The 22,519-nt window shown below is 37.9% G+C and overlaps 1 protein-coding gene and 1 long non-coding RNA gene across 5 annotated transcripts in view; both read left to right on the plus strand.

Annotated features, from left to right (window-relative positions):
- LOC306858963 overlaps window positions 1-22,519 on the plus strand; it is a 1,377,007-nt gene that overhangs the window by 425,232 nt on the left and 929,256 nt on the right. The window lies entirely within an intron of this gene.
- Window positions 1,207-11,449, plus strand: LOC306858397 (uncharacterized protein). 4 transcript variants are annotated; one of them, XM_079398922.1, is made up of 6 exons: window positions 1,207-1,264; window positions 1,716-1,799; window positions 1,870-2,079; window positions 3,312-3,464; window positions 3,630-3,811; window positions 4,148-5,532. In XM_079398922.1, exons 3-6 carry the CDS (start codon window positions 1,920-1,922, stop codon window positions 4,580-4,582), a joined length of 930 nt encoding a protein of 309 aa, XP_079255048.1. In that variant the 5' UTR covers window positions 1,207-1,264; window positions 1,716-1,799; window positions 1,870-1,919; the 3' UTR covers window positions 4,583-5,532. The 4 variants fall into 4 exon arrangements, with proteins under 4 accessions (XP_079255048.1, XP_079255046.1, XP_079255047.1 ...); XM_079398923.1 differs by lacking the exon at window positions 1,207-1,264 and having other exon boundaries at window positions 1,873-2,079; window positions 4,148-5,526; XM_079398920.1 differs by lacking the exons at window positions 3,312-3,464; window positions 3,630-3,811; window positions 4,148-5,532 and adding an exon at window positions 8,677-11,449.

Consider the following 22,519-nt stretch of genomic DNA (forward strand, 5'->3'; position numbering starts at 1 on the left):
TACAACAGTGAGTAGCCTATATAATATAATGCAATTAAAAACAAGGATAAAATCGACTAATTAAATGTTGAGTAAAGTAGCGCTTAAAGTAAACAAAAACAGCGTCTGCGGTCCCAAGTGGCAGAAAGAAAAATGTGGAGGAGGCACAAAAGATACTTCCCATTGAAATACATTAGATGTAGTACCTTGGAGATGAAAGGAACCACAGAAATAAGACGATTAAATCGTAGCCTTAGAAAATCAACAGAAAGATAGACGGTATTTAAATTGTGAAATAAATATATTTTGCTTTAAGGGTGTGTGAATACAAATGTAAAATCATGGTAAGTGTCTCCTTTTGTCTTTATTGGCTGTTGATGCCTCTGCCTCGTTTCTTTGTTGCTGCTAATCAATACCTGAGTTTCTGTGGCCCTGATCTCTGTGATTAATGAGTGTTATAGTTATGCTGATTGGATTAGAGCTGCTGAAAATCTGGGTCAGTTCCTGTAACTGCTCACATGATGACGGCCTCCTGAAATCTGTATAAACTTCAGTGATTCAGTGCTTTAGTCAGTCTTTATATCTGCAGCGTGACACAGAACCATCTCAACCAAGAACCTGCTGAAGATCTCTGCTCTTCACGTCTGAGTTTCCTACAGATGTAACCGGATATCGCAGGTATTTTGTTTTCAACCCATCTGCTTCACTAAAATCATATAACACTCATTTTTTTTTCTGATGGATGTACTTCTAGAGTTTGAGTTTCTTTTAAACTGTTTATTGCGTCTTGTATGTATTAACTGAACTGCTCACTCTTAATAAGGGAAGATGAGGTGAATATGTTGCATGTTTTTTGCCCAGAAACTGAAATGGTAATAATTGACAGTTTTCATTTATACTGCAAAAACTGTAATTAATACAAAATTGTATAAAAAGATAGTTTCGATTATTAAACTAAATAGTTAAATCTCTCATCAAACACATTTAATTTTGAAAAATTCTTCCCTATCCTGTAATTTTAAGATCAAGATGCTGGGGTTTATTTTTCACAATTCTCTGTAGTTTATCATGAATTGTAAGCACTTCACAGTTGCTTGACTACATGTACATGTAACGGTATTGATAGGTTTGGGGGTTTGATAGCTCTGCAATTCCTAATATACCTTATTATTTATATTTGTTTTCTGATGTAGAGTTCTAAACTTTAGCGAACAAGACTTTTGGTGTGGCTGTGTGACGTCATAAGGCGGCGCCGCTGCTGTGTTTGTGATTCAGCTGAAGAAAGGTGAGTGCTCTTCAACCGTTTAAAGTGTTTAGAGACTTGTATATAAAAAACGTGAAATGAATCATTACCGAGTGAAATGCTAAAATGTTTTATCCAGTGATATTAACGTTATTTTGTGTGAGTAAAGTGCATCTAAGCGGTGCGTCGCATTTCGTTCCCTATGTAGGGAACCAGTTGAATCGTGTAAATGCTACGAGAAAAACAAACGCGTGTGACTTTTACAAACCAACTGTAAATGTTTCCATGAAAGTGTAATCTAATTACAAATACTACATATAATACAAACCTTCTATATTTTATATTTATTATTACTATTGTTAATTTGAGTGCTAGTTTATTATCTCTCTGACTGACTCCCTCGCCAGTGTGCTGACTAAGTAGGGAGCTGATTGAGACACACCCAGAGATTAAGTTTGCACTTTTTCTTTCTGCTAATTCTCATCTTAAACAGGTGTTCAAACACACAGAAAAACTCCTGCGGAAGCGACTGAGATCCACGAGACACATGGAGTTTATTAAAGAAGAGAGAGAAGACGTGGAGATTAAAGTCAAGCATGAAGATACTGAGGAACAAATAAAGATTGAGTTTATTAAAGAGGAGAGAGAAGACGTGGAGATTAAAGTCAAGCATGAAGATGCTGAGGAACAAACAGAGATGGAGTTTATTAAAGAAGAGAGTGAAGATATGAAGATTGAAGAAGCATTCAGAGTCAAACATGAAGATACTGAGGAACAAACAGAGATGGAGTTTATTAAAGAGGAGACTGAAGACGTGGAGATTGAAGTCAAACATGAAGATCCTGAGGAACAAACAGGTTGGTTTCATTCTCTAAGCTGAACTCACTCATTTGATCCTTATATAATGTCCAGCTCTACAGAAATGAGTGATGTTTTTGAAGAATGTGTTGTTGTTCAAATCCCCGGATGTGTCCTTGCGCCGCCCCTTTTATCAAGGATGCATCCAGAGGTGACTTGTGCGAACTTGAGGCAGCGAGGTATCCCAGAATGCATTTCGCACCAATCAGCGAGCATTAATGGTGGAGGAGAAAACTGCAAAATTGTAAAATATTACTGTTATTGTGTCATGAAATGCTGTTCTAAGAGTATTTCAGGTGAGAATCTGCGGTTTATTTATAAAGAAAGCACCTATTTGAATATTTGTTTGGCGGATTTCAGAGACGTGAGCTCCACTCGATCACTGGGCGCTCAGTGCTCATGTATCCGCCGAGAGCATCCTCATAGTCCTTCTGCCACTGGTTAAACATGAGGTACAATTAGTTTTGGGTAAATCTAACAGGCAATCTTTGGTCTCATGAATCTATTATTTCTTCCAGGTCATATCGTTTTGGTTGACCATAACATTCAAGTTTATTTGTATAGCGTTTTTTACGATACAAATCGCTGCAAAGCAGCTCTACAGGAAATTACGTTTCCACAATATATTTATATATTGCAGAACCTTAATATATTTAACTTATGGCAAAATTTGGTAATTCTGTATGTTGTCTGAGCGTTGGCATCCTCTGAGGGGTTGGCATTATCTTTTCTCAGGTGTTCGGTCATCTCATATCATTTAAGGGTTGGATCCAGACTGAAGCTTCTGTAATTCCTAGTTAACGACAGAAACAGAGAAACAAATAGAGACATAATTAGCGTAGCTGCTGCTCCATCTAAGCAAAAATGATTTGTTCAACCCAAGCTAAAGAATAATAATAATGTACATTTGATCAGATATAACTGCAGTACAAGATAATAAAGCCCGGTACACACCAAGCCGACGGTCGCAGTTTTTGTTCGTCGGCCGACGAAGTCTTCTCAGTGTGTTCCGCGGCGTCGGCTGAAGTTGGTCCTCGTCGGCTTGTTTTCGGCCGATTCGACATGTTAAATCGGCGTCGGGCCTCATCGGTCAGTCGGGCCATCTGATTGGCTGTTCAGCTGGCGAACCAGTGCGCGAGAAAAAAGTAAACAAACGACGAAGTCAAGAGGGAATACACAGAACGCTCATTTATTTGCATTTCTCATTCTGATATGTGAATATTTAAAATAGATATGGCTGTCTGGAACGACGCAAGTGAAGATGAATTGATTAGCATGATCCAGGAAAGGCCGGCTTTGTATGACATTACGGAAAAATGTTATGCCAACCGTGTGGCAAAAGCTGAACTGTGGCGTGAGATCGAAAATAAACTTGTCATATCAGGTAAGATTTCCTTTTTGTCAATTAAGGTCTTTAGAAACTTGTTTATTTTTCAATAGTCCATGAATCTTGTAGAGCAAAAAGTAACATTTGTTGGTATTACAAATAGTCATGAAATTGACCTAATACCTACATATAATGCTTACAAAAATGGACTTTGCCCCTCAGAGAAAGAGCTCAAGAAGCGGTGGGATTCATTGCGAACCCAGTACACGCGTTACAAGAAACATGGACCCTCAGGAAGTTTTGGAGCTCAGAAGACTGGCAGGCAGCAATGGATACTGAACCGCCTGCAGTTTCTAGAGCCTCACACAAAAAGGAAGGAGAGCACTTCATATCTAACGATCAGGGTAAATAAACAAATCTCTCTTTTTTTTTTTTTTTTTTTTTTTTTTTTTTCTTTTTTTTTTTAGAATAAAAAGAAACCTTTTGCTTCGTGTAAAGTGGCCATTGATTGTTCAGATGGGTGTATTTAAAGGTAACTCAAGTAAATCAACATTAACGCAAGCCGATAAATTAATGTCACATTATCTTCTGCAATGTGTCATAAACTGCATCTGAATAGAGCCATTTTGCAGGGTATTGTTTTAGCTATGTCCTGTTATTATGGGTGATAGGTGAACAGTTGTAAGAATCTATGGTATTACATCGTTCACATTCTGATTTGATCTTTTTATTTTTTTAAGGACCCTTCGACTGATTGTGACACCTGGACTGGCACCCATGAAGAGCCCAGTTTCATTGAGGCTGAGCTACATCCCAGTACACCCTTGGCTGAGTCCACAGCCATGAGAAAGAAGCCTTTGCAAAGCACCTATATAAAGCCTAATGGGAAGCGCAGGAAGATGCAGAACGAATCCTCCAGCGAGGAGTCCACATACTTGATACGCACCATCGGCAAAACTCTGGAAAAGTTGGCATCACAGGAAAACACCAATGATGCCATCTCAGCTTACTGCAGAAATTTAGAACACAGAATGCGGAATTTGACACCACGTGTACTGCCACATTTCCAGCATGAGGTTGACAATTGCATTTTCAGATACTCGGTGGGCCACAACCAAGCACTGGATGCATCTGCCAATCGCACACCTGTAATACATTATATAGCAAAAATGTAAACAGATTTTTTTTTTTTTAGCATATTGTAAGCTGCATTGTAAATATGGCATGCACAGTTGTAATTTATATTATAGTTCTTGCAGAATTCTATGTAGACTTTAAAGTATCTACTGTTTGTGTTCATTTTATACCATGGCCTTGTAGCAAATTTTTTGCACATTGTACTGCACATTGGAAAATAAAACACTTTTGACTTTGGGTAAAAGGTACTTGCATTCACAATTCTTTATGTAAAAAAAGGATCACAAAACACGTTGTAAAATCCTAACCTTTATTTAGCAATGTCACCATCTTCATAAACAGAAACCAAGGTCAAAGACTGGAAACAAACAAGTTTGTCGCATGCTTATATTTTGTCCCACTGAAAGGGCACTTGCACCAATGTCTGAATTAAAGTACTGGCACAGTTTATCCCTGAGCGATCCCTGCGTTGCTCTACAGATAGCCTGCGGTTCGGATATGGCTTCATTAGGTAGTCCTTCTAGGGAAATGCCTCATCTGCCACAATGCAGTAAGGGGCCAGCTGGTCAGATTCAGGAAGTGGTGCAGGGGCAGGTATGTTCGATGTTCTTTTCTCCAAGGCATCCTGCAATGAGCATCCACCAAATACTCCACCATCTGAAATACGCCCATTGCAGCCCACATCAACATACAGGAATCTGTAATTGCTGTCAACCAGTGCCATTAGAACTGTGGAAAATGAATGCTTATAATTGTAAAATGTTGATCCAGTTCCTGGACGAATGTTGATGTGCTTCCCATCCAGAGTACGCAGGCAGTTTGGGAAGTTCCACTGAGCCTGGAATCCAATGGCTATTTGCTGCCACTCTTCCACTGTGTTTGGGCACTGAAAAACAACAGAATTAAAATCAAAAGTAGTTTTAATAGTTGACCCTTGATAACTTGTAGTCATTTTGGCATATTTCACTGTCTGAATGTGTACAAACTGCACTATAAATGTTGAAGAAAAACGTAATAAAACCGATGCATGTATACCGTCAGGTATTTCTCTTTTAAGACCTGGTAGATTGCTGCACAGGTTTCAGGAACAAATTGCCGAATTGTAGTCATTCCCACTCGGAACTGGTAAGAAAGGCTCTTGGTCTTTTGCTTGTTGAAGAGGAACTCCAGACTGTTTCTGGAGTATCCATGGTTTCACCCATTTAGTGCGCGTTCTCTGTATTTTTCACGGCCGCTTCTTCTTTTCCTCTTCAACAAGCAAAAGACCAAGGGCTGACAACGCCAGTGCCATTTGCAACGTGTCAGACATTTTCGAAATATCAAGATGTGGTGAGCGAGATTCTGATCTGATTTTTCAGGCACCTTTGTTTATGTTTTGTATCCATTTAACTCTTCTGGTTTCCGGCTTTGAGTAACAAACACAGACTACTACCACCTGCTGGTACAAAAAGGAATTTCTTCTTTACGCAGGCGTAGAACGGACGTGCTACTTGACCGTCAGGTGTCGAGCGTTGGTTTGGTGTGTCAGGGCAACTTTGGACCCAGATGCTGCAAACGTCGGCCGACCCCGCAGTCTGCTTTGGTCACCACTAGTTCATCGGCATCGGCTTGGTGTGTACCGGGCTTAAGATGCATTATGTGAATGCTTGGCTAAAGAGATGTGTCTTTAATCTAGATTTAAACAGATAGTGTGTCTGAACCCCGAACGTTATCAGGAAGGCTATTCCAGAGTTTGAGAGCCAAATGTGAAAAAGCTCTACCTCCTTTAGTGGATTTTGCTATCCTAGGTACTACCAAAAGTCCAGAGTTTTGCGACCTTAGAGAGCGGGTTGGATTGTAGCGTGGTAGAAGACGAGTTAGGTACGCAGGAGCTAAACCATTTAGGGCCTTATAGGCAAGCAATAATATTTTGTAAATGATACGGAACTTAATAGGTAGCCAGTGCAGAGACTAAAATTGGGGTAATATGATCATATTTTCTTGACCTGGTAAAAACTCTAGCCGCTACATTTTGGACTATCTGTAGCTTGTTTGTGTCAGATCCATCTAAGCACTGGCATTCGTTATTTTTTGAAACAACAACAAAAAAATATATATATTTTGTGTAACATTAAACCGAATAGAAGACAATTAATTTCTATCAGTTAATTATGCAACAGTGCAGCTATGGCTCGTCTATATGTCCATGTGGGCAGCGCAGCACCAAAATATTGAAAACAAAATTTAGTATATACATGTTTAACATTAATTAGTTTCTACTCCATTTCAAGATAAAGCAAATATGTTACATTAATATTTAGTGCATGACTTCGGGTTGGCTATTGTTAGAATCATCTGTATTTGGCTGAGCAGTAATTTGGGTGGCTCTCCAGTGTATTAGATTTTCATGTTGAATGGGTCCCTTGTATGGGTTTCACGAACAATATTATCAAAGATGCCATAATTTTAAGAAATGTCATGTCGGCGTCGATAGCCTTATGGGCAGCGTGCCGACATTTAGTGGCATTGCTTTGTGGGTGTCCCAAGTTCAAGTGCCAGATTGCAGACCTTTCCCGATCTCACTGCTCTCTTTCTCCCACTTCGCTTCCTGGCTACAATACTGTCCTATCCTAATGAAAAGGCAAAACCGCCAAAAATAAATATTAAACTAAGAAAAAAAAAAAAAAAAAGGACAATGAAGGCCATTAAATAAAATCTTAAGCCAGAATTTTTGTGACTGTGATTTAAAAAATAATGGATTAAACAGTGGAAGGTTGCTTAAGTACTGAGGACTTTCAGCCATTCAAAAGCTTTGTGTGTGTAATTAGCAGATTTTTTAATTGACTGCTTGAGAAAAGTTGAGAAGCTTTGTCAGGGTGTAAGAAAAAAAAAAAAAAAAAGTTTGCGCATAATTGAAAATGTCCTTATGGGGAAGCACATACAAGGGGAAACGCAAAGGACCTAATACTGAGCCCTGTGGCACTTCATACTTGTGTTTGATGAAACGTCTCCTTATTCTGTACTATGATGGGGCTTAAATCCTGTTACTATGCAAAAATGAACATGGATAAGAAGCTATTTTTTAATATTTTAGGGTTACACTATTTTGATAGTCCACTTCAGACATTCTCCTAACTTTCAATAATTTGCAACTACTTATCTACTAACTCTGAGAGTCGACTGTTAGGGTAGGTTTAGGGTTAGTAGAATAAGTTAACAATTTCAAAGTTTCTAAAAGTCCGTATGTTGTGGACCCATCAAAATAAAGTGTTAGAATATATTAAGCAGACAGTCTACTAGTACTCTCTAATCACTGCAAGTTGACATGTAGTTGCAAAGTTACTTATTGTTAGTAGAATGTCTAAAGTTGTAACGATCAGCCTTATCGGAAGAGGTCACAATAATTAAAAGGGGTCCGATTAAAATGTGAGGTAAACTAGAATATCTTGGGCTGTTAAAAGTAGATTGTCCATGTGAATCGTACCCTAAAGCAGTCCTTAAGAATCCTAATGTGTTGAAGTCCCAAGGTAAAAGTGTCCACCGGTGTATATACAGTCCAAAGAAAGTGATTTTCCAAGATGTGTGACATTCTGGAATGGCAAGTCCTGAAATAACTCCACAATCCAGCAAGTGCAGTGGTTTGGTCCATGACCTTGATTGTTTGACATGCTGCTTGCTTTATACTGGTCTACTTCCTGATTCCTGTCATGTGATCAGTCAGACCCAAGAATATTTAAAGACATAAAATAATTAAGAGGATTAAAATGGCTAAGACAACATGTAAAACCATTAAAACCCAAATATATAGGTATAAAACCATCTTAATACTTATTGAGCGGTATAAAACATGTCTTTGTGTGATAGTGTCACAAAGTGGACTATCGAAATAAAGTGTTACCTATTTTAGAAATAAATGGCAGATTGGGCTATAATTAAATTATCCTGTTTGGGGTTTGATAATTGCCAGTTTGAATGTTTTTGGAACATGTCCCGAAGAGAGTAAAGAGTTAATAATAATGAGAAGAGATTTGTGATTCTATTTAATATCTCTTTTAGTAGCTTAGTGCATATAAGATGTAGTATACATGTTGGTTTTGATGTTTGTTTTGTGCCATTAAAACTGGTTTTAACTTGTATTTATCTTTTGCTTTAGACTTGATAACACTGAAAACGGAGAGTCAAGAACTCGGTGAAAATGAAGATAAAGATCAGTATGAGAAACACTGTGATTTCACAACTGGACAAAAATCATTTAGTTGCTCACAGACTGAAAAGACACAAAAAAGAGCTCATAAGACCGGAAATATAAGTTGTTTCACCTGCCAACAGTGTGGAAAGAGTTGCAACAGATTTGGAGACCTTAAATCCCACATGAGAACTCACACTGGAGAAAAGCCTTACACATGCCAGCAATGCGGAATAAGTTTTACTCTTAAAGAAACTCTTAGAAGGCACATGAGAATTCATGCTGGAGAAAAGCCTTACACATGCCCTCAATGTGGAAAAAATTTTACTCTTAAAGAAACTCTTAAAAGGCACATGAGAATTCACACCGTAGAAAAGCCTTACACATGCCCTCAATGTGGAATAAGTTTTACTCTTAAAGAAACTCTTACAAGGCACATGAGAATTCACACTGGAGAAAAGCCTTACACCTGCAAACTATGTGGAAAGAGCTTTATTCGGAAATCAAGCCTTAAAAACCACTTAAAAATTCATTATGGAGAGAAGCCTTACACATGCTCTCAATGTGAAAGGAGTTTTACACACAAGAAAAAACTTGATGTCCACATGAGAATCCACACTGGAGAGAAACCTTTCACCTGCAAACTGTGTGGAAAGAACTTCACTCGAAAAACAAGTGTTAAAAACCACATGAGAATTCATACGGGAGAAAAGCCTTACACATGTTCCCAATGTGGAAAAAGTTTTACATGTAAACAACATCTCGATGTCCACATGAGAATCCACACTGGAGAGAAACCTTTCACTTGCCAACAGTGTGGAAAGAGCTTTACTGAACTAGGAAGCCTTAAAAAACACATTAAAATTCATACTGGAGAGAAACCTTTCACTTGCCAACAATGTGGAAAGAGTTTTACTGAACTAGGAAGCCTTAAAAAGCACATGAAGATTCACACTGGAGTGAAGCCGTTTACACATGATCACAATTTCAGACGTAAAGTAACACTTTGATGTGTACGATCACACTGGTGTTCAGCATCTCATGTGATTAACTGCTAAATTCATGTCATTCCACTTCTAGCTGGTTAGAATTGTATATTTGTATAGAATTGTAGATTGTATATTGTATCCATTCAATAGCCTACGAAAGCGATCCAAGTTCCAACACACAATTGTTTTGTCATTAAAACCTGTCGGCTGCAGCAAATAGAAATGCTCATCTATCGTTGTGCTTTCTACTCTTTACAGAATAGATTGTGAAAGCAGACCTCTTCATCTAAACTATTTAGGAAGAACCGTGATTTGTGATGTGATTTGTGGTTTGTGATCTAAACATCTTACTTTAACAGATGAGAAAATTTGATACGAGTAAAGCTGTTTTAGTTCCAAAGTCACAACTAAATTGCTGCGCATCTCCATGGAAACACAGTGGTGTCTCGTTTATGAATGAATCTGCATTTTTAATGTATCTAGTGAATCAATGTTTCAATCACCCATTCACAAGGACAGTCACTAGCTTCGTTCCTGAATGAATCAGCCGTTTGAATGAATCGATTGAAAGAATGAGTCAGTGTCAAAGACTGCCCCTTTATTTTCATTTCAAAGTATCATTTCAGTTATTGGAATAATTTCATATTTCTATATTCAAAAACATTGTTATGAATTGAAATGCACTCAATTGTCAGCCCTGGAGCCCACTGTAGTTCATGACTGACTATATTAAAATAATGTAATTAAAACTTCAGTATATAAGTCTGCAATAGTGCACTGTTCTCTACAACCTTGCAATTCATTGTATTTTTCTAGAGCTTTAATTTTTATGTAAAAATCTTAACTTCACAAATTAAAAATAAGGGGCAATTGTAATTTGTTTATTTTTTTAAAGGGACATAACAAGGGCAGAAAACTCCAAATATTTTATTATTATGTCCTTTATTTCCAGGAAATCACATTGAGATATTGCTATCTCTTCTTCCAGTGATCTTTCATACATCCAAATACTTAGATATTTATAGGAGCTGACTTTTTCTATAAATGAACCATTCAAGGTTGTAATTGTCATATACTTTGTCTTATTTGAGTTTAAAACCAATTTAAACTAACAACGAGCGCTGCAGAACTTGAAAAGCATCCTGTAATTGCTGTAAAGCTTGTTCTAAAGAAGATGCTGCCATATAAATTGTTTAATCTGCATACAAATGTATTTTAGCTAAATCTAATCCATGACCTAAACATTAATATAAATAGAAAATAACAAAGGGGCTAAAACAGATCCTTGAGGAACTCCAGTATTTACATGATGAAAAAGTGTGTTATAATTTTCAACAGACACATTGAGTGCGTTCTGAGCAAGAATTTTTTTTACTATTTTAAAGCAGCTTCACTGTGACCTATATACCCAAGTCTCTGTAAAATTTATTTGTGATCTACTGTTTGTATTTGGACTGTACCATAATGTATGTCTGCCTGCAGTTAAAAAGTTACCAGAAAAAAAAATCACATTTGTTTTGTACTATTTATGTACAATTATTCTAAAAAATATGTTTTGTCATGCAAAAAGATTTAATCTGCCAGAGTAAATTGTACCATTATAGAATTGTGACTGCACAAGTAGCTGGAGTAGTAATTGAGGAGGTGAAAATACTGTGAAAATATATACATAGAAATGGCATGAAATTTGAAAGCATAACAACTGAATGTCTATGAAATGTCAGTCAATAAAGCATTTTTTAAGCAATGGCACTTATGTTTTTGAACAAATATTTTACCATATATTCAAATATTTAACCATAGCCTAAAAATTATTGAAATATTTTTCATTCAAAAACAACTTAGAGAGTCTGGGCTGTTTTCTGCTGCTTGAATTTGTACTTTAATAATGAGTTTAAGAATACGCTATAAGTTAAATTTCTTTAAATTATTTTTTTTCTCTCTCGCTCTCTAACAGCATTAAATTACTTTGAATGTTGGGCTCATGATCAATAAGTTGTTTGCATTCGCCCAAACTGATTTGCCAAATTCAAAACACGGACGGTGAAGGGAATTGCCATTAGCGCAGGTCCCGCTCACTGTGAAGCGGGAGCAGCCGGCAGAGTATTCTTCCTAGAGCTGGCCGTCCGGCCAAACTGAGCTATCGGGGGAGAAGAGCCTTGGTGAGAGAGGTAAAGAAGAACCCAAAGATCACTGTGGCTGAGCTCCAGAGATGCAGTCGGGAGATGGGAGAAAGTTGTAGAAAGTCAACCATCACTGCAGCCCTCCACCAGTCGGGGCTTCATGGCAGAGTGGCCCGACGGAAGCCTCTCCTCAGTGCAAGACACAAAAAAACACCTGAAGGACCACAAGATGGTGAGAAATAAGATTCTCTGGTCTGATGAGACCAAGATAGAACTTTTTGGCCTTAATTCTAAGCGGTACGTGTGGAGAAAACCAGGCACTGCTCATCACCTGTCCAATACAGTCCCAACAGTGAAGCATGGTGGTGGCAGCATCATGCTGTGGGGGTGTTTTTCAGCTGCAGGGACAGGACGACTGGCTACAATCGAGGGAAAGATGAATGCGGCCAAGTACAGGGATATCCTGGACGAAAACCTTCTCCAGAGTGCTCAGGACCTCAGACTGGGCCGAAGGTTTACCTTCCAACAAGACAATGACCCTAAGCACACAGCTAAAATAACGAAGGAGTGGCTTCACAACAACTCCGTGTCTGTTCTTGAATGGCCCAGCCAGAGCCCTGACTTAAACCCAATTGAGCATCTCTGGAGAGACCTAAAAATGGCTGTCCACCAACATTTACCATCCAACCTGACAGAACTGGAGAGGATCTGCAAGGAGGAATGGCAGAGGATCCCCAAATCCAGGTGTGAAAACCCTGTTGCAACTTTCCCAAAAAGACTCATGGCTGTATTAGATCAAAAGGGTGCTTCTACTAAATACTGAGCAAAGGGTCTGAATACTTAGGACCATGTGATATTTCAGTTTTTCTTTTTTAATAAATCTGCAAAAATGTCAACAATTCTGTTTTTCTGTCAATATGTCTCTGCTAAAAATTTAAGGGGATCTGAATACTTTCCGTACCCACTGTATATTTACACCACTGACTGTTGCCAACTCCTATTGAAACAAGCTTCTTCAGCGAGTGTCCATTACAAAACACTTACTAGATGTGCTTGTGCAAAAAGATATCTGAACATGTGTCTTATGTATCCTCCAGGCAGGCAGAACAGACTCAGGAAAACAGGAATATCCAAAAGACGGGTTTAATAACAGCGAACTTAGCACATGTAACACAATCAATAACCCACATAAACTGAACTGAACGGAGACTTTAAATAGGAAGCAACTAAAGATTAAACACAGGTGATGGGGATTAACCAACAATGACGGTAAATGAATCAACAAGCTGAGAACCAAAACCAAATAAGGAAACTCAGGAACACACAGAAAAAACAGAAAAATACAGAACTAAAGTCAATACATGTAACAATGTGCATACACGGTTTGTTAGTGTGTATGCACGTATATATTTGAAAATATATATTTGCATACCTCTGCACACCCTGTTTGCACAGAATCACATCAGCTCATTCCAGCGAGAATGAACGGCATTATTATATAATATTATGCACTTTGTACAGTAATGTTTTCTTACCGGTGAATGAGGAATGAGGAATGGGGTGTTGATGGCGCAGTGGATAAGACACATGCCTTTGGTGTGAGAGACCCGGGTTCGAATCCACTGTGAGACACCAATGTGTCCCTGAGCAAGACACTTAACCCCTAGTTGCTCCAGAGGCGTGCGACCTCTGACATATATAGCAATTGTAAGTCACTTTGGATAAAAGCGTCAGCTAAATGTAATGAGAAATGAGGTAATCTGTCATTCAATCCTCCACCAACATCATCTCGGACACACTTGTATTGTTTGTGGCCAAAAACACACTGGAGACCCTAATTTACTTTTTTTATTTATTTATTTTTATCACATTAATGTTATTATATTTCAATTAAATATTTTTTTTGTGCGTAATATTTGCTATTTTGAAGGGATTTAGTTTTACTAAACAATAAATCATCTAAATTATAATTATTATGTCTCCTCTGGCTATCTCAGTTGGGGACACTTAATTTCTAGCGATTATCGTCAATTGGATTTCACAGATACTATTTAAACTAGGGCTGTCAATGTTAACGCGTTAACGCATGTGATTAATCTAAAAATTTTAACGCGTTAATATTTTTTTTTACGCAAATTAATCGTTTGATGAAGTTTGACCCCAACTTTTTGCCGTCATCGCAGCACGGAAGGTAATCATTGCCTGCTTCCCAATGTGCATGCTATCCATCCTAAATTCTATGTGATATTAGTAATTTTCAATACTATTTAGGGCAGATAGGGTGTATAGTATGCACATTGGGACGCAGGGATTGTGTGATTATGACGCCGAGCTCGAACGCGGAGAGAGAGAGAGAGAGAGTGCGCGAGAGATATGTATACTCATATGTGATAAAGGTACAGCGAACCAGTGTTGCCAGGGTGGTGGTTTTCCCGCACAATTAGGCTATTTTGAAAATACAGTCGCAGGAAAAATTACAGAGCTATGGGTTGCGTTTTTTTGGGCTACTTTTATAATGTACCGCGGCCGCCCAAAGTGTAACCTATACACATGATCGCAAAAGGAAGTTATTACAAACACTCGATCTTGGTTTAAAGTGAGTTTTGAGTAAAAGTGTACTGTTAATCTCATAAATTGTCTTATTTAGCATGATGCTAATGTTAGCTCTAATGCAGAACAGGTCCAATTCTTTTTCATAATGAATTTTCATAATACTTCATGTAAGGTCGCAAGAAAATGTTTTATTTATTTAGAAATACGTTTGATAATAGTTGGGTAAATGTGTACTGGGATTGAAGCGATGTGGCTTGGTAAACGTTTTATTGTCAGTATAAAGGCTGATAACGGCTGAATTAAAACAAAAGAATAATAAGGAATATGTCTCATACCTGGCGGAGATGTGAAAGGTTCTAGTTTGTCATGCATTCCTTTATTTCAACACATTTACAGGTAAATCCTAGTATTTTAAATTTGCGATTAATCGTGATTAATCACAGTCCAGGACTGTGATTAACGCGATTCAATTTTTTAATCGATTGACAGCACTAATATAAACTAAACTGATCCAATTTGATTCTGTTAAGTGCTTTGACACAATCTGTATTGTTAAAAGCGCTATATAAATAAAGCTGACTTGACATTGATTTCATTATTATATATAAAATGTAAATAAAAAAATATATATATATAAAACATACTATACTATTAGTAGTTGTACAATGTAATAATAGCATAGTATGTTTTCATATTTTCTTTTGCCATTTACTTAATTTTTTTTAAGTAATGCAATAAAGTTAAAAATATGAATGTATTTATTCACTGAATTCATTGAAATAAATGCCATTTAGTGGAAAGAAATAAAGAAAATAATCTGTGATACCAAGGAGAAAAGTCTTTTCAGATGTCATTATTTTTAATATACTTTGCATTTGGTTATATGTTTATAGATTAAGATTTTAAAGATGTTTTAGTAAGTTTAGATTTCTTGGAAATGTTGGTTTGAGTGTCAGTTTTGCACCATGATTATTAGTCAAACCTGAACACAGAGAAAGCATGTTGTTATTCAGTCTAATTCAAGTGACAAATTCAATAGAAATGTAACAAAAATAAACAGAAATCCTTGATCAGAATCTGGCTATGATCTGATTTAAACCTCAGTGATCTGGCTCAAATGGAAGTTGAGTTAACAGTCTTAAACTTGGTTTTTGTGTGAGTCTGTTACATTTCCGACGCGGCTTGTGGTGTTCGGCCAATCACAATGCACTGTGCCAGTTGACCAATCAGAGCAGACTGCACTTTGTAGAAAACAAGGCATTTGAGAGAGGCGGGGCATAGAGGACCTACAATAAGGGAAAGGGAAGTGGTGTGTGGCCATGTATGGTGACCCATACTCTGAATTTGTGCTCTGCATTTAACCCATCCAAGTGTACACTCAGTAGTGAACATACACCCGGAGCAGTGGGCAGCCAATGCTGTGGCACCCGGGGAGCAGTTGGGGGTTCGGTGCCTTGCTCAAGGGTCTCACCTCAGTCGTGGTATTGAGGGTGGAGAGAGTGTTGGTTATTCACTCCCCCCACCTACAATCCCTGCTGGACCTGAGACTCGAACCCATGACCATCAGGTTACAAGTCCAACTCTATCCATTAGGCCAATAAAGCATGTCAACATATTCTGTTACACCAAATAATGATCTTTAAAAAAGCATCATATGACCCCTTTAAAAATTGTTAGTCCACTTTCATGAGATGTGTTGATTTTTGCGGGCTGCAGGTAAACATCTTGCACTGTTGCCACGTTCTCTGCGGACTGGGATGTGGATAGGCGGCCTCTTGCAGCTGATGCCTGTACTATCAATGCGGGAAATATGAAATCTATATACCTATTTACTATAGTCTTTATAGAGACTGTTTTCATCATGATTCCAGTGATACTACAAGTTCTATAGCCATTAAATATTGCTTTGTTACTTTTTGCCCACCCTGTTTTTATCACTTTTGATGTTTGATTTCCACACCTTTTAGAATTCCACCCACAGTGTTGTGTGCTTTAAAAAAAGTCACACTTGTATTTTTCACATTCGAAACTTAAAGACCATTTAGCCATTATGAATGATGTCCATATTTTACTTACTTTACTTACTTTTGTCATTTAGCAGACGCTTTTGTCCAAAGCGACTTACAAATAAGAAAAAGTAACTAAAACTAAAAAGTTACAACTCTATAAATACTATCTACCCACATATTTAAGAAAATAAAGAAATTAAATAAAATTAACACATGCATATAACAACAACATTTCAATAATAAACATATCAATGAAAAAATTAAATAAAAAGCTACTACTATCCCTTGCCGGTGTCCCTGCCCGGTGGAGTCGCACGGTAGAGTCGATGGTCTTTACACTCTTTGGTCTTCACACTAAGAGGGCTTCACACGACGACTGCCGCGACCGCTGCCGCGGTATCATAACCTTCATTATACCAATCTAACAAATGATCATTTCAATTCAGCTGGACCCACTTTCCTGTTTATCAACTACAAATGGCCAAGCAAGTGCACACACTGACAAGATACACGATACAGTACGAGACCAAACGCGATTTCAGCAACTCTCATCCTAGTAAACAAAATAAGCGTTTCCTAGCAACGGCAAATGCGCTAAACACTGAGTCAAGTAAATACACTTACGAGCTGATTTTAAACTTCCGCTGATAGACTGCTTCTCTTAAAGACCACTTCATTACACTGCCTTCTGCTGGCGCTTGAACCCACTTTCCTGTTTATCAACTACAAAAATTTAGTTACCACATATTTATGTATGTGTTCACATAGCAAGTGTTGCAAAATTGTTGTCATTAATTTTAGTGACTTAATTTTTAAAACTCTATTCTCGTGGAATTAAACAAAATATATATCACAAAATAGCACCATGGAGTTAAGCAAAATATGTTGTAATTTCTGAATTAGTAAATATGCAAGTGCATAATTGTTTATTAATTATTTACTTTAGGTGTCTAAGAAACACGGGTGGTCCATTCTTTAGAGAAGTATGTCTTTTGAGCTCTCTGGAAATCTCGAAAAGTTGTCCCTAGGGCAGCGGTTCCCAATCCCAGTCCTCATGCCCTAGGGGAATGGCAAGAGTCCAGCTCCTAAATAATGGTTGCATTATAAGTGGAGTACAATTCCAAAAACGTTGGAGTTCCGCACAGGTCTTGCAGCATATTCATTCTATTTATGAAGCAAAACTTAAGCTAAACACTGAGTAAATACATAAAAGGCCCACTGTTTATAAGATTAAAAGTAAAATGTTTTATCTTGTATTTTAATAACACCTCTTTAATAACAAATTTTGTTAAAATAATTTGACTGAGACTTTTTTTTTTTAAATGAAAGGGTTATCTTTACAATTGGGTTCACATTCTTCCACATCTTTATGACCTTCTATAATCCAAGATACACAAAAGAGGTGTTTCACAGAGTTTTATTCTCAGTCAGCATTTACATTCATTGTCTTTTCTGCACAGTAATAGTGGTAACAGAGACATTCTCTGAGTAATTCATATTTATTTATTTTTTATTTAAGATGGGAGATATTGAGAGCTTTAAACACACAACTGGTCAAAACTACCTTGGAACCTGGAGTTGAACTAAATGGAACAGTGCTCCATTTCCATGCTCTTTAAAGATAGTCATCTACGTACGGCCTTCTGTTCCGCTGTCACAGCCTGATCAGTTAGGGACATTTAATTCTAAGAGGATTGCCTCGTTCCCTGAAGGAGGGAATGGAGACGTCATGTCGATGACCGACGAATTGGGGAATCTCGCTAGAGAGACTAATCTACTTCCGAGTGTAAATGTTGCAGGTCCCACTTCCGGAGACCTGTGGACAGATTACTGTAAACACAGCAAACAAAGAAGAGAAACGGGAATCGCGTCTGCTCTCTGCCAGCTCCTCTGTTTTTGTTAGGAGTTGCTATGGAGATGGCCCTTATACGCGATCTTCCCGTTTTAAAATAAGAATCTCTGCTTGGATTATTCATAGAAAAAGATTTTTTCTTTGTCTATATAAAAAATGAAGGAATTCATGGATGTGCATAAAATTGTGTAAACACTTTCTGTGGGTACCACATAAACTAAACGAGCCATTGCACATTGGCATGTGATGATTGCATCCAGCTGCTGCTGATCGCAGTGCGAGCATAATAAGGCAGCAGGTCCTTCCCGAGGGAGGTTTCAGAAGCACTTACACATATGAATGACAGTTTAGGTACATATGGACGATTAGAGGTGATTGTAACTCTCTTAAGGGATGGCAGAGCAATCTGCCGCGGAAACATGGGCTCTATGGAATTACACAGATGAGATCCACTTAGGTCACTACATACTGTACGCAGCCCTCTACTGGTTCTCACAGATTCATCGAGTGAGGGTCTGGCATCAGAGGCTCCTCCACATTTGACTGTTGAGGGGATGGAGGAGCTTGACAGGGTCTACAGTACGGACACTCTGGAGCAGTTTTAGCAAGCCAACACTAGCCGGGGACCTCTCAAACGTGTTGAGGGCTCTACAAATGTCTGTCAGCAAGGTGCCACGAGCCAGCGCCCAGGAGGATGGAACAGTTCTAGTAGAGTGAGCTTGCATCCTGAGAGAGTGGGTCACACCCTGTGTCTGATAAGCCTGGGTGATTGCATCCACTATCCAGTGGGCCATCCTCTGCTTAGAGATGGCATTCCCCTTCTGCTGGCCTCCATAACAGATAAAGAGCTGTTCTGAGGTCCTGAAGCTTTGTGTCTGGTCCACGTACAACCTTAGAGTGCGAACAGGACAGAGCAAAGCTAGGGCTGGGTCTGCCTCCTCTGGGGGCAGCGCTTGCAGGTTCACTACCTGATCCCTGAAGGGGGTAGTAGGAACCTTGGGCACATAACCGGGCCGGGGGCCTCAGGGTTACTGGTCCACCTGTCAGCTGATGCCAAACTGGATGGTTCTTTAGACTCCATCTCAGCTTTTCCATATGAACATTACCTCTGTACACTGAAGAAGTTTGTGAGAAAGCCAGAATTTCCTCTTGTGCAGATAGTAAGAAGGTTATCAGAGGTTGAAAAAATCAGTACTGTTGAGTTGCCCTGTAAAATTTTAAGAATGCAACATTATGTTGGACCTGTTCCTGATGGCCTTCAAGCAATAGCACAGTACAGGGGGCTGCAGACTGAATATTAGTCAGTTAAATTTTCCACAGGTGACAATGTGTTTGTTAGTCTGTGGAGAGAATATATTGTGGCAGGGTGGAAGGAACACGCAACAAGCAAAGTTTAGATGAACATTAAGGACTCGGACTTGAGTCCAACTCGGCACCTTTTGGACTCAGTTATGTATCAAACAAGGTTTTCGATTGCCAGATAATATGTCAGTCTTTTCTACAGAATTAGTAGCAATTTTGTGGGCCCTTGGGTGGGTGGAGGGACAAGGACCTGGAAGAAATGTTTTATGTTCAGATTCCACTTCAGCACTAATGGCAATTAAGGGCAGGAAGAGTGAGGCCAGACCAGATTTAATAGTTGAAATTTTGATTGAACTAAATCGGGTGATAAAGGTGGGAAATATAGTGGCATTTATGTGGGTTCCAGCAGAAGAGGCTGATGAGATGGTAAAAAAAAGATACACACAAGAGTGAAGTTGATTTGAAAGTAATGTATGGAAGAGTTGAGTGCAGGAGTATTATACAGCAAAAAATAAAGCAAATATGGCAGGAAGAAGGAAATAAAGGCCGGCATTATTTTTTAATTCAGCCTACATTAATGCACACATCATTTACAAGATTAGAGAGGAGGGATAGTGTGGTAATCACTAGATTAAGACTGGGGCATTGTGCACTAAATTATGGGCTGACAAGGGTTGGCAAGCATCCAGACGGCAGATGTTTGTGTGGAGAATTAGAAACCGTGAAGCGGTTCAGGCAATTAATTATCAGAGGAAAAAGGCTCAAGCTCGACGAGAAATTAAGAATAGTAAACTAAATGCATGGAGGAGTTACTGTTCAACTATTGGGAGAGAAGTTCAAATAGGAGAGATATGGTCAATGATGAAGAAAATGAGTGGGAATAAAGTGTATATTAAAATACCAGTATTAGAGGATGATGGAATAATGGCAATAACAGATAAGGAAAAGGCAAATATATATATGATGATACTCACAGACAAAATAAAGAAAAGATTTTAAATGAAAATTAGAGTGTGTTTTTAAAAAAAGACAATGTGGAAAGTACTATGGATGAAGAAATTAATATGAATGAATTAGTGATGGTATTAAATGGTATCAGAAATACTGCTACGGGAGAAGATCAATTGAGCTATGTAATGTTTCAAAATTTACCAAGAAAAATATTAGAGGCAGTATTGTATTTATTTAATAAGATTTGGAAAGATTTGCAAAAAATTGGAAGAGTGCATTAATACTGCCTTTTAAAAAATCTGGAAAGGATCCTAACAATGCTGGCAACTATAGACCCATCACCCTAGCATCCCACCTGTAAGTGGATGGAGAAGATCTTAGTCAGAAGACTTAATTATTTCCTTGAATACAGAGGTTTATTTGCACCATACCAAAGTGGTTTCAGAAAAGGATGTTCTACAATGGATGCTGTTGTGAAAGTAAGTAATGAGATGGAGAAAACATTTAAATTAATGAATATTGTATTCTTTGATATTGAAAAGGCGTACGATTCTATGTGGAGGGAAGGGTTATTAATTAAACTAAATAAGATTGGAATAAGAGGTAGGTTATATAATTGGGTTTTAGATTTTTTATCAGAAAGAAGATTTAGAGTTAAAGTGAGATCAGAAGTGTCTGAGGAATTAGAAATTATTAATGGAATTCCACAAGGAAGCGTTATAAGTCCAGTCTTATTTAATGTTATGATTAATGATATTAATGATAACATGAATATCCCCTTTGGTAAAGGAGAAGCTAAGGCAATAATTAAAAAAACAAATGATGAAGAAATGGCAGGACAGGTGGGACATGGATAATAGTGGAAGAAAATATTATAGTATACAGAAATGTATTAATACACAGGGTGTGAATGGAAAGAATAGAAGGGAGGAGACAGTTTTAACCAGGCTGAGGTTTGACCACACAGGGTTTGTAAAAGTAAATCAGATGAATGTATGGAATGTAAAATCACAGAAAATGTAGAACATATACTGCTGCATTGTAGGAAGTATAGAGAAGAGAGGATTAGATTAAAGCAAAAGATAAATCAGAGAGAAAATGGAACCTTGAGGGTGTTTTGGGAACAACAGGAGAAGGGTAAAAGATGCACAGGATGCTGTTGTGGAATATCTGGAGATACAGGGGTATATTATAGAATTTAGATAGTAGTGGGGTCAAATTGAAATTATTATAAAATGTATGTATGTGTGTGTGTGTATATATATATATGTGCGTGTGTGTATATATATATATATATATATACATTTTATTAATTTTTTTTAGTCATTGAGATATAGGATAATCCATGTTACATACTCCGGTACAGTAGGTGGCGGTATAAACCTGATAAATCATGATTGCAATCCGCCATAAAATCAATAAGAAGAAGACGTCATCAGGGTGCGCGCGCTCCCGCGTCTGTGATTCTGCTGAAGAAAGGTGAGTGCTTTTAATCATTTAAAATGTTTAAATCAATAAAACTCGTTTAGAGGATTGTCTATTAAACTGTGAAATTAATTTGTTAGCCAATGTAACACTTTAATGCTTTATCTAGTAACATTGCAGTCCCTATATAGTGAAGTATTTGATCTTAAGTGAGTTGTTACTGTCTAGTAACGTTAGTGATGAGAAACGAATCTTTCACAAAATGATTCACTGTTTTGAATCACCTGCTGCTCGAAACAACTTTAAATGTTTTCATGAAAGTGAAATCTATTAAATATAATCTGCAATTCAGCAAATACTAACTAGCGATATTAATACAAATATGAACCTTCTAGATAATTGGTGTCTCTTTATTATTCGAGTGCTAGTTTAGGTCATTTAAGTTCATTAACTCTCTCTCTGACTGACTCCCTCACTAGTGTGCTGATTTCCTCACTAGTGTGCTGATTCCCTCACTAGTGTGCTGATTTCCTCACTAGTGTGCGGATTCCCTCACTAGTGTGCTGATTCCCTCACTAGTGTGCTGATTCCCTCACTAGTGTGCTG

Source organism: Barbus barbus (genome assembly GCF_936440315.1).
Source record: "Barbus barbus genome assembly, chromosome: 39".
Classification (NCBI taxonomy): domain Eukaryota; kingdom Metazoa; phylum Chordata; class Actinopteri; order Cypriniformes; family Cyprinidae; genus Barbus; species Barbus barbus.